The sequence below is a fragment of the Pinus tabuliformis genome, chromosome 6, assembly GCF_031772625.1.
Source record: "Pinus tabuliformis cultivar Carrire ecotype Pingquan chromosome 6, CPIR1, whole genome shotgun sequence".
NCBI lineage: Eukaryota > Viridiplantae > Streptophyta > Pinopsida > Pinales > Pinaceae > Pinus > Pinus tabuliformis.
This window is the reverse complement of record NC_142292.1, coordinates 1,008,161,208-1,008,174,026: the sequence shown is the minus strand read 5'-3', so window position 1 is coordinate 1,008,174,026 and position 12,819 is coordinate 1,008,161,208. Positions and strand designations below refer to the sequence as shown.

The window sequence follows — 12,819 nt, the reverse complement described above, 5'->3', positions numbered from 1 at the left end:
ATGAAATTTAACTTTCTCACCGATTGTCTAGAACTCTTTTCAAATTAAATTCACTTAGTGTATTGTCACCTTCCTTGAGCTGGTTAGTGCATCCCTAAAGCCATGGTATTCAGAAAGGGGCAACCTTGCTTCCTCCCTTGGGGGTTACATTCATGGCTTGTAGCTTCTAGCACATTACATGTCTGCAAATCTTTCCACTCCCTTTGAATATTACATTAGTATTTTCAATTTGTTACAACTGTTCTAACCAAAATTTTACTTTCTATCATAAGAGGATTACCTTTACTTCTTTTCAAGGAATCTCATGGTGTTATGGCAAATCCACACTAAAATTAGCTTAAGTGACAATTTGAGTTTGTTATGAAGAGGAATATATCCCTTTAAATTTTTATTATTAAATTGCTTAGAGAAATCCAACTCAATAAAGGGGGCTTCTCCACATAACACAAATATCGTTTGGATTAAGTGGCAGGGATGAAGGATATCTAGTCCACCAAGATTTCTTGTGAATTGCACTTGGCACTATCCACTTTTGACACATGTCATTTCGGAGTGCAAACCACAAGGATAATGGAACCATTATACTTGGGCTATTTTCTTAGTCAATTAAGGCCCCACTTGCTCACTTGCTGTACATTTTCTTTTACGTTTGGCTTGTATAAATTATTTGCTTGATATATGCCTGAGTTTATTGGGTTTGCTGATACTTTTGCTTTGTATATCTATTTTTTTTGCGAAAATGTCATCAATTAGTGAAATATTTTTAGGATTTGATGCTAATTATGTTTACTTATTCTAATTTTATTTGTAATGGTTGCAGGTTTTAAACATTAATTGGTTTCAGAAGCAACCAAATGGAAATGATGAGGTTGGGGTTTTCTTTATCCTTGTATACTTTGTTTTGGCATGTTAATCACTAGTGCTAGTAGTTGGCTCGCTTATGTTTATTTTTGAAATGTCCAAGTGATGGCGAACTTTAGAAAATGGTGCATTTAATACAATTCTAAATAGCTCACTTTAGATTATTGAGCATCTTCTATTGCTAGTTATCAACTAATCCATAATTGGGGATATATTTGTGTTGAGTTTTCTTTGTTGTTGGATAAAAATAAATGGGGATGGCCATAAAATAGAGAACTTGTAGAATGTTGACTCTAATTGGCCCAAAATTTTCAATTTTTTTTATATGTTGGTGATATACTAATTCTCTTGATGATATCTTGTTAATGTTTGATTTCTTTGTTTTTAAAGTTTTCCCATCTTCAAAGGCTTAACTAGTTGGTGAAGAGGGGATGGTGATAATTACCACCTCCAAAGTATATCATTCCCCTAGATTTGGAACCCTAGTCCATGATATCCCATATGACCTCCCTCTAAGATATTCTCGGACAGGCCCCTACCCCACATCCCTTTCCTCTCTTTTTCATGCCATCTCCTCTTTTAAAGAGACATTAGGAGCAAAATAATGGTTATGAGCATTGGTAAAGTAGTTGGCGAGGAAAGCCTTCATGCCAAGTTCCTTAAACATGACATCCATGTTGAGAAAATTTGTACCAAGGAAGTGTTTCCTAGGCATTTATCCTTTTGGCCAAGGAAGACACCGGAATAACCTTTTTGTCTAGTGACATTATGTGTTTTATTGATGTCATGGAGTTATGTCACTTTATGAGGTGGTACATGTGCTCGGTATTTTTTTAGTTAAGTCACTTTATGTTTTAAATGTGACTTTAGGGAGAAAAGGTACAAAGTGACTTCTAAAATTAAAGTGACTTTTATATTTTAAAAGTCATTTTATGAGAGATAAAGTGCACAAGGTACAAAATATTAAAAGGTGAGTAGGAGCTAATTAAGTGAGAGGGACCACATGAGAGAAGGGGTCAAGAGAGGGAAATAATCTCTACCCTTGATCTACTGAGCTGAGATTTAATCTCAGCCATTAGATCTCTAGGGTTAGGTTTTTCTCACAAATGATAGATAAAAAGGAAAAGGAAAGCATTTTTGTTATGATTTTCAAGTGTGCTATTGAGAAGAGGAGGAGGAGCAGCTCAAGCTAGCAAAGGAGAGCTAGAGAGCAAGGGAGAGAAGGGAGCCAGAGATTGTTGAGCACAAGGAGAAGGGCTCGAACTTCTAGGGAGACTACTAGAACAAATTTCTAGCAGAGAGTTCAGGTTTGAGTTTCCAAGATTTCGCACCAGGAGTTCTGCTGAGTTTGCTGTGTTATTTAGGACGAGTTGTGGGATGAAATTTACGCTGGGTATTAGCTGCTTCCAGAACCGAAATCTGTGGCTGAGAACAGGCCAAGTCTGTTGTGTATAGAGAGGCCGAATTTAGGGCCGAGTTTGCAGGCTGTTTCTCAGTGTTGTTGGCAGGCAGTCAGACTGAGCTTTAAGTCAAAGAACAGGCCGTGATTTGTGCAAAGATCTGGCCGTGAAACAAGGAGAAGGAAGGCTGAGTTTTTCTGGGTTGTTCAGACCAAGTATCAGATCCCTGTCAGTGTGATTTTTGGGTCATCTTCAGCACACAGTGTGAGGCTGTCAGCAGTTGTTTAGGTGGCACAAAATCACTGTATTTTCAGGCTCAGTTTGGCATCAAATTAATCCACTGTTAGAGCACAGAAAACTAAGCATACTCAGGCTGAGTTTATGTCTGAGAGAGAGCTTGATTTTCAAAGTGACCTGGCAGTGACTTCAGCAAGACATCAGGGGAGATAAGTCTGATTTTCTCTCTATGTACAAATCTCCTTAAAAAGCGATATAAAGACACCCTTGGAACTGGTTTTCCCCTTGTGGTTTTTTCCATGGCCAGTTGACTAAAAAATAATTGTGTAAATTTCTATGTGTGTGCTTGCGTTTTATATTTCTTCATGTCAGCTGGAAAAGTCAAATGATAGAGGTAGCTCTATAGTGTTTTAAGTAAATTTGCATTTACAAGTTTTATATCAGTTAACTAATTTGGGACTGTGGGTATGAAAATTTGGCAAATAACTTGAAACTGTTTGGAGTCTGGACTACCAAAACTGTAAAATTTTCTACAATCCATTCTCTTGACTTGCACATTGTCGATTTATTTAATTGTGTGGTTTGTTTCATCTTCCCCTACTCTTGGGCTAGACACGTCATTCATCTGATCTACGAGTCAGGGATTGTTTCGATCCAAACAACTATTCGACTATCATGGTTGGCATACATTCTTGAAGTTATATGCTGCAATCCTACATTTATGGCTTTCAAAGGAGCTAGAGAGTTGATATCTTAGGGCTAGAGAGCAGGCTTGTTTCCCCTCAGAGTACTAGATGACCAATCATAGGCTATATCCATCATTGGGGAGGCTTACCATTGCTCCTCGAAAGTCTTTTGTTGCTTTGTGGAATTTTGGAAAGCATTTGACATAGTATCGAGAGAGGCTCTATTTCAGAGGCTTCATGACATTGACATCCCTAAGACCCTCCTAGTGGTCATCATGAGAATACATGAACTTGTTTTGGGTCATCTTTGTATGGCACATCGCCTCTTTGATTTCATTCAGAGTAACATTGGCGTTAAACAGGGGTGCCTCCTCTTGTCGACCCTCTTTAGATCTACATTAAATGAGCTAGAGTCATTTCTTGGAGAGCACATTCAAGATGGAGATGGTTGACTTCTACATTAGGTGTTGATTTCCTTGCTTCTCTTTGTTTATGACTTGATCTTGTTAGCCGCCACACCTAAGGGCTTACATGTATAGATTAGTGCCCTAGCTAGCTTTTGCAATCTTTGATAGTGGATGATCAACTTAGGTAAAACCAAGGTTATGATCTTCAACATGTCGAAGAGCTTTTACGTTGATCTGCGTTTCTACTTTCAAGGGGAGGAGATTAAGATTAGACAATGCTCAGTGCTCACCTGTTTGAGGGTCTAGTTTGTGGGGCCTCATTTTGGCATGTAGCAAGCCCTCTAGCCTTGACTTAGTGAAGGGTATGGCTCCCTTTCCCTTCTCAAGCAATAGTGTTTCAAAAACTAGTTTAAGGCCATCTTGTCCAAGCTTCACCTCTTGGAGACAATTAGCAGACCTATGGTACTCTATGGTTTATAGATTTGGGGACCAAGTTTGCTTCAAATGGATTGTTTTTGGACTTGGAGAGTCCAAAACAAACTTCTTAAGTGCATCATCCTGATGCAAATGTATGGTCTCTCAACCCATTGTTTTATGAGAGTTTAAAGCCCTTCCTTTTCGCCTTAAAGTCATTTTCTATCGAGTCACCTTCTAACAAAGTTTGGACCTTTGGGGACTTTGCCTTCATGAGAGCGAGGTGCTGCTAACTAAGACTTTTCTCCTTTGAAGCCCTAGCCTTAGCTTGCCCCATAGGTCACATAGGGTCATATCGGGGTTTGGTACTGTGAGGCTTCTCCAATTGATGACCATCTCCCTAAATTGCCCACCCCCCTTCAGATATTCTTTAGATGTGTTGGGGCACTTCTTGTTGACTAAATAGTGATTGAATTGGGCCATTAGAGAGGACATTTGTGGATTGTACATCTAGTTTACCTAGATTGCACCCTCACAGAGCCTAGGCTCGAAGATGGCTTTCTATCTAGTGCACTTCTTGGAGTTGTAGGATGGCTTCATTGCTTGCCCCCGTTACACGTAAGGACATCGGATTGAGTTATTCAAGATCCTTGTGCGTCAATTTCTGGTGGGCTATTATAGAATCTAAATCGTGATCGACCACCTTAGCCTACTGCCAGATAGGGTTTGCCAGATGCGTATAGGAGCTGAAGATAGAGATGCATCTAATTTTTCGGTGCCTTTTTTACTATGAGATCAGAGGATGCTACGATTGCTTATATAGTATTGAGATTGTAGCTTGGAAGGTGATTCTGCATGGATCAGTTGCGATGACATGCAACGAGTCACCTTAATTATCTCCTACGACAGTTAATTAATGAATTTCCTAAGTCAAGACTTTAGACAACAATTTAATTTAATTGTTGGTTACCTTTTTACTAAAAAGGCAAAGTCAACGACAAATTAATTCGTAGCCATTGATCTCAGTGAGTCGAGATCTAATCTCAACTATTGATATTAGGGATTTCGCTTGAGATTAGGGTTTGATCTTTTTAATAGGAGGTTTGAGCCAAAAGAGAGACACAATTGATTAGCATGAGTTGGGATTCAGTGGAGTGCAATATTTGGCAGTGAGAGTGAGAAAACGCTAGATCTGCCAGCTAGAGCGAAATCGGGCAAGCGAGATCAACAGAGAGGCTAAGTTAGCTTGGATCAAGTAGGCCAAGTTTTCCTCGTGCGCAAAGGTTCTTTTGCTGGGCCGCACATGTGGGTCGAACAAGGGTTGAGTGAGAGAGAAGACCAAGATTTTTTGTTGTGTATTTGTTGGAGCAAATTCTTGTAAGGTTACTGTAAGAAAATCTCTCCTGAAGTTGAATAAGAGGCCCAACATTTGCTAATTTTCCCCACACTGGGGTTTCTAGGGTATATCTGTGTTATTCTCTGTTGCATGTGATTGGTTTTGAGTATTTTTGCTTCTGTTGTTTATTTGGTTAAAAACCCAAAATATTTATTGTTACAAATCAGATTAGAAAGCATTGTTTATTTTAGATTTGTGATTATTTGTTGAGACAATAAATTTGTAGCTGGGTTTAAAGAAATTAACATGGTATTAAAGCTCTAAACTCTGAATACAAAGCCAAGGATATTTGACACAGGTTCCAGGACAAAAAAATATCAAATTTTAGTTTTCAATCTCTTTGAGGATTTTATTCTACAATGGGAACTAGTGTTTGATATGGGGATAGGCTTGAGGGTTCTTTGAACTATTTGCAATGGAAGGTTCAAATCTCAACTGTTCTCAAGGAGAACAAGTTGTGGAATTTTGTTAATACAACTGTGGTGCCACCAAGCTCACATCCAATTGCTCTAGATCTGTGCACGGGGCTTCACTGGGGTAGCAATACCATACCACGTGGGTTCATATTGGGGGATATATATGAAGGAAAAAATGAAAAATATAAAGGGGTATTAAAAATGTTAATGAAAAAATGGATACCTGCAATATCTAGTGAAAGTAGGGGATGTTTAAATTGGGAAGGTGTATTGGGTTCGTATTGGTAGGGGGTTAAATAATGTGATTTTTAGAGGTATTTTCCAATATGTAGTCAAATTAAGGGTATTGTTTAATATGCCCCGAACGCACGTGATATGTCAGAGGTTTATTGAGTGAAGTCCTCGTGGATCTGCATGAGCTCAAGGAGGCCAAGGCGCGGAGGATTATTCTCGATGTGGTCAAAGATCATTTCATATCCCATCTGTTAGAGAAAGATACTGTGAAGAAGATGTGAGATGCGCTCACGAAGCTATATAAGACCACCTATTAGAGTCAATAAATGATGCTTAAGGACAAGTTGCATGGCACGAGAATGTCTAAGCCTTAAGGGCGAGAATGTGACATCTTACTTGTCCAAGGTGACACAGGTTAGGAATGAATTGGTTGTTGTTGGGGAGACGATTGCTGAGGAGGAGTTAGTGCATATAGACTTGAATGGATTTTCGAAGCACTAGGAGGTCTCTGTCAAGTGTCTTATGGGCCAAAATCACCTACCTGACTGGGCAAGGCTTTGGGATGATTTCGTCTAGGAGTAGATCCGAGAAAGTAGTTAGCGGGGATATCAAAAGAAAAGGTTCGAAGAAGAGAACCTTGCTCTAGCAAGCAAGGGTAAGTAGAACGCTGAGAAAGGACCAAGCGAGGGTTCTCTTCCAAGGATAGGAAGAAGGATCCAAGCTAGGTTAAAGGCTTTGCATGCCATCAGCTAGGCCACTACGTCAGCCAATGCTATAATAAGAAGGGAAAGCAGAAGAAGCAGGTTGCTGTTGCCGCAGAGGTGGACAAATTTGTAGCACGGTTCAAGAAGAGTTTTTTCTCATTACATGTCTCTTGAGCTTAGTTGCCACTAGTGTGTGGTAGATTGATAGTTGGGCTTCTTGCCCCGTGACAGTAGTCAAAGAGTATTTCATTTGTCTGAAGGAGGAGTTGGATTTCTACATAGAGCTTGGAGACAATGCCAAGTACCATCCAACTAGTATTGGCACGGTCAAGTTTCAGAGGGAGTCCGACAAACCCTTGTTGGTGGAGGATGTGTTGTATGTTCCGGGTATGACAAAGAACTTGATCTCAATTGCTACCTTGGAGGACAAGGGTTACATTGTGACCTTTGACGAGGGTAAAGTGTATATTCGGCCCAAGAACTCCAAGACAACAAAAGTGATAGGGGTTAGGAAGGGCAACTTGTTTTGATTGCAGTTTGAGCCAACACATGCATTGGTGAGCTATAACAAAGAGCTGGGTGAGTTATGGCACAAGAAGATGGTGCATCTTCGTCCTGGAGCATTTAACGTGCTTAGGGAGATAGTGACGGGGCTGCTAGAACTAAAGGTTGAGCAACATGAGGTGTGCAAGGGTTGCACACTGATTAATATGCCAAGACCAATTTTCTGAGCAACAACACTAGGTCCAAAGGGATTTTGGATCCAGTGCACTTAGATGTGTGTGGGAACGTGTCAACAATATCCTTGAGTGGGTACTAGTGTTATGCGACCTTCATTGACAACTTCTCTAGGAAGACCTAGATCTATTTCATGAAAAGTAAGGACGAGGTCTTTAACATATTCAAGGAGTTCAAGGCTTTAGTTGAGAATCAAACAAGGAGAAACATCAAGACGTTGAGGTCAAATAATGGAGGCAAGTACACATCTAATTCCTTCAAGGACTTCTATTTGCTAGAAGGCATTAATAGGGAGTTGACAGTTTCATACAACCCTCAACAAAATGGGGTTGTAGAGCAGAAGAACAGGGCTATAGTTGGAGCCAGGATATAAATTTGACAGACACTCCTACCCGTCAGGTTTTTTTTTTTTTGTATGACGGGTTTCTTTTTAAAATTGCCCTTCACATGACGTTTGATCTTTATTTTCACCCATCATTTAAATATCATGTATTACATGTTTTTTGTTATTTTTTGTTGTTGAGAGTATAAAAACAATTTTTTGGTAGTATAAGTTTTATGTTTTGTCTTCGTAATTTTTTTTAATTATGGCTTAACCATAAGATGCATGTCTATGCTTTATATTACTTAAAAAATATCAAGTAGGCTATTTTTTATCATAGAAAATTATTTTTTTACTATGTATTTAATTTCGTGAATTGTGAGGAGCTCACTTCTTTGTCTCTTTTCCGTAAGGCAAGAAAATTCTCTTACCTGCATTAGGAGGAGAAAATTAGAATTCCACATAAGAGACTAATTATTTTAATTAATTAAATAATAATAGAAAATAAATTAAACTTGTGATTTAACTCTGATTATTGAATAATCATCTTTATCTTATTAGGTTATTTACTATGACTTTAAAGCGCACTTTTAGCAACCATTAACTTTTTATGAATAAATGTGACTTAGAAATAAACAAATTCAAATTAAAACTCATTACTATGATTTTAAAGCATACTTTTAGTCTTAAGAAACCATTAAAATTTTATGAATAAACGTGACTTTAGAAATAAATAAATTCAAATTATGAGTATAATCTTTTTTGGGGTAAGTTATGAGACACACATGAAAGATTCGTTGTATAATCCCAACCTCTGGTATGAGACTAGAGAGGCTAATTATTTTGATTAATTAAATAATAAAAAAATTAAAATTATGATTTAGCTCTGATTATTGAATAATCATCTTTATCTTATTAGATTATTTACTATGATTTTAAAGCATACTTTTAGTCTTACACAACCATTAAATTTTTATGAATAAACGTGACTTTAGAAATAAATAAATTCAAATTAAAACTAAATTACTATGATTTTAAAGCATACTTTCAGTCTTACGCAACCATTAAATTTTTATGAATAAACGTGACTTTAGAAATAAATAAATTCAAATTAACTCACAAGTACAATTTATAGTGCTCCTCCTTATACCTCTCCTCTCCTTTGGCTACAACTTTCCCATTGAACAACTTGGTAGCTTCATAGTCACGAACAACTTGCATACATTAAATAAAATTCATTAATATCAATTCAAATCAAAATAAATGAATCTTTGAGAAAACAAAACTGTCTTACAGAAAATCTAAACTAGTTGAAAAGATTAAAACTTACATATTTTGCATCAAGTGGGTGTGTTGTGCTTGACTGGATTGATATATAGAAATGGATTACACTACTCTTACATTCCATAATGGATTTCCTCAAGCCTTTAAATAGGATTCATCATAACAAATACCATGGGCAAAACCACCATGGGTTATCAAAACCTAGAGCTAAAAAACTGTCAATGTTAAATTATTAATTTTATTTTACCGAGTCAAAATGTTTACATAACATAACAAGACATTTCAAAATGTTTACATAACATAACACAACAAGGCATTACAACATCTCTTCCAGACTGGGCTGGAGAGCCTGTGGATATATATATATATATATATATATATATATATAATTTCCCTTGAAAAATTATATATATATGGGAGTAAATTTAAAAAATGCTAGTAAATAATGGTTAAAAAAGTGAAATGTGGGTAAATACCCGTCAAATTTAACCATTGGTTGGAGAGACCAAGGCCATGCTCCAAGATCAGGATATGCCTTGGTTTTTGTGGGCAAAGGCTTGCAACACTGCCATATATTTGCAGAATAGAACCCCACATAAATGTTGGGCAAATTAACACTAGTGGAGAAGGTCACGGGAAAGAAACCAGATTTGGGGCACATTCACATCTTTGGGTGCTTTGTATATTGCCATGTTCCTAAGGAGAAAAGGACCAAGTTGGAACCTATTGCAGAGAAAGGTATCCTTGTGGGGTATAGCGAGACTTCAAAAGCCTATCGTGTTTACATTCCTGCTCTCAAGAAGACAATAGTGCACAAGGATGTAAAGTTCGAAGAAGTGAGGGCTCTTCGGAAGTCTAATAACATGAGTTCTTCTACAATTGAGGTTTAGGAGGAAAGAACACCAAGGGTTGAGTTAGTGAAAATTTCTCAAACTACAGTCTCATAGGTTGGTGAGCAGAGTGAACAGGTCGAGTAGAGAGATCAGGATGAGCAATAGGGGATTCCTCACACCCCCAACTCCAAACTCCAGGCATAGGGAAAAGGAAGGCCAAGTGAGCAGAGCAGACATTGACGGAGGCCCAAGAGTATGTTGGTACTCTGAGATATTCAGTCAGACAATCTGGGCTCCTCATCGTTATTCCAGGTATATGGTGTTGATGAGTGAACTGATTGAGGTTGAACTTGTTAGCTTTCAAGAGGCGTCCAAGCATCAGGTGTGGATGGATGCCATGGTGGAGTACTTCTTCCATCATGAAGAACAACGTATGGGAGGTCGTGCCACGACCAATGGGCAAGTCAGTGCTTGGTTCTTGTTGGGTGTACAAGATCAAGCATGTTGTGGATGGTAGCATGGAGAAGTTCAAAGCCCGTTTTGTGGCTAAGGGCTTTTCATAGAAGGAAGGGATTGATTATGACGAGACCTTCACTTTAGTAGCCAAATACTCATCCATCAGGGCTATCATTTCTATAAAAGTGGAAATGGGTTGGAGGATTGATCAAATGGCGTGAAGACAACCTTTCTCAACGATATTGTTGAGGAAGAGATCTACATAGAGTAGCCAGAGGGTTTCGAGGTGCATGGTAGGGGTTCCCATGTGTGGAAGTTGAGGAGAGCACTGTACGGGCTTAAGTAGGCTCCCAGAGCATGGTATATGCGGATTGACAGTTATTTGCGAGGCATGGGCTTCGCCAAGAATGAGGCAGATCCGAACCTGTACTACATTCAGGTGAAGTGCGAGCCTCTCATATTGGTGTGATATGTCGATGACCTGTTTCTCACAGGGTCTGATGAGCTCATAGCGCATTGCAAGCATGATCTTGCCGAAGAGTCCGAGATGAAGTTTTTGTTGAAGAATCTAGGGCAATGTAGATAGTGGGATTCTTCTTAGCATGATAACTATTTGTGAGTTATTTAACTTCTTAGCACAATCTTCACTTGTTATTATTATTAGAGTGTGTCTTCTTAGTTCATCAAGTAGCTACCAAAAACAAAGAAACAAGAACACATGATGTTGGCTTTCTGCCAGGGCCAAAACCTCTCCCTCTTGGAGAGGAGAACCTGCACAAAATTCTTCTTATAGAGATTCCAATTGACGAATACCAAGACAATGACCCTTGACCTATGATGCCACTCCAAGAGCAAGACACCAATCCTCTTCTTCATCATTGCTGAGATAACACTGGGGCCATCACTACTTGCACCACCACGATCTTCATTACTGTTGTAACACCATTGCTGCACTTATATCGAGGTCTTCACCATACCAACGAGATCTCCATATATATGAATGAGATCTGTACCTAAATCCATCGAGATCATGACTGTTTCATAGCTGCACCTTCACTGAGATCATAACTTTGTGACCGTGTCTTCATTGATAACATATCTATGCTTAAGATCACGACTGCACCTTTGAGACAGTGTGTTACTATGAGACCACCTTATCATGATTATGCCGAGACTGTGTGTGTTATAGTGGGATCCTGAAATCACCTTTCATCACTGAGACTATGACTGTGTGTTTCTTCCAACGAGATCTTCCCTGCCACAATTATGCCGAGACTGTATCACTGTGCCACTGTAATTATCTGAGATGTCTGCATCCTTGTCCGAGATTCTTGCAATCCTGCACTTGTCCAAGATTCACAATGCCATCCGAAATTTCAGAGTAATCCGAAGTTCTGTACTTCTTGTGGTGACTTCAGCTACGTATATATAGTTGTCTGTCCATGTATTCAAGCCGACATGACAGTGTGAAACATTGTGTCTTTTTATTGAGTCGACATGACAGTTATATATATATTTAATTTAGTTTGAGGCCGACATGACTGTGTTTCACATTGTTTTGTTGGCATACTACTTCTTGTGCTTGTCTTGGTGGGCTACTTGACATTTCTATAGACTCATATATTTTTCTCATGCTCAAGAAGATATTCTTAATGCCTGACATTGACTCTTTGACTTATCCTAAGGCTCTCAATGGGAGCCACTACTAAATAAATAAACTTCTTGCTCATGAAACCCATGCAGCAAGGTATAATAATAAATTCATTTTTCTTGTTTACAAAAATCAATGTCATGAAGACCGAACCTAGTTACACTTTCTTCAACACTCCCTCTTAACTAGGGAGGTATTCATGATGGTACTTGGTCATTCTCAATCTGAAGAATTTCTCATAAGAAGAATTGGATTGGTAACCCATCTGTATAGCATCATAGTAACCAACATTGTTTTCATAGCAAGGCCTTGACTGACAGCTCTATCTCTCATTAGATCAAAGCACAATGTTGGCGAGACCAATGACTATAGACACCTTCATCATTGTCTCTCAAGGTACATACCCACCCGAGTGTTCACTGAGTATGACCTTCTAGGACTATTCTTATCTTGGGTTCCCAGCCCTGAAAGAATATCAGTCCTCTTGCCTACTCTTGTCTTGGATGCCCTATACATCCTCAAAGAGCATCGGATGCCAGATGATTACCCAATCCTCCATTCTTTCTTGCAAAGTGAAGACAAGAATGTTGTGTCTATCTCTCCCTCGCAACTGGGGAAGATATGCCCAAGTTTCCTCTGATCAGAACCTTGCCCAAGCTCCCTTTTAATCATGAACTTGTCAGAGCTCCCTCTTAGCTAGGGACTCTTCTATACATCAACAACTTCCTCTTCGTGGGTCCTTCAGTTGCTTGATCAACTTTTCTCCTTAATGTCATGAAA

The 12,819-nt window shown here is 38.7% G+C and overlaps 1 protein-coding gene across 1 annotated transcript in view; it reads left to right on the top strand.

Moving 5' to 3' along the window:
* The window catches only part of LOC149262411 (signal peptidase complex subunit 3B-like), a 133,755-nt gene that overhangs the window by 15,031 nt on the left and 105,905 nt on the right, over positions 1 to 12,819 (top strand). The window contains exon 2 of the mRNA XM_089424429.1: positions 821 to 868. Within this exon, the coding sequence (XP_089280555.1) occupies positions 821 to 868 (48 nt within the window). The remainder of the gene's footprint in view (positions 1 to 820; positions 869 to 12,819) is intronic.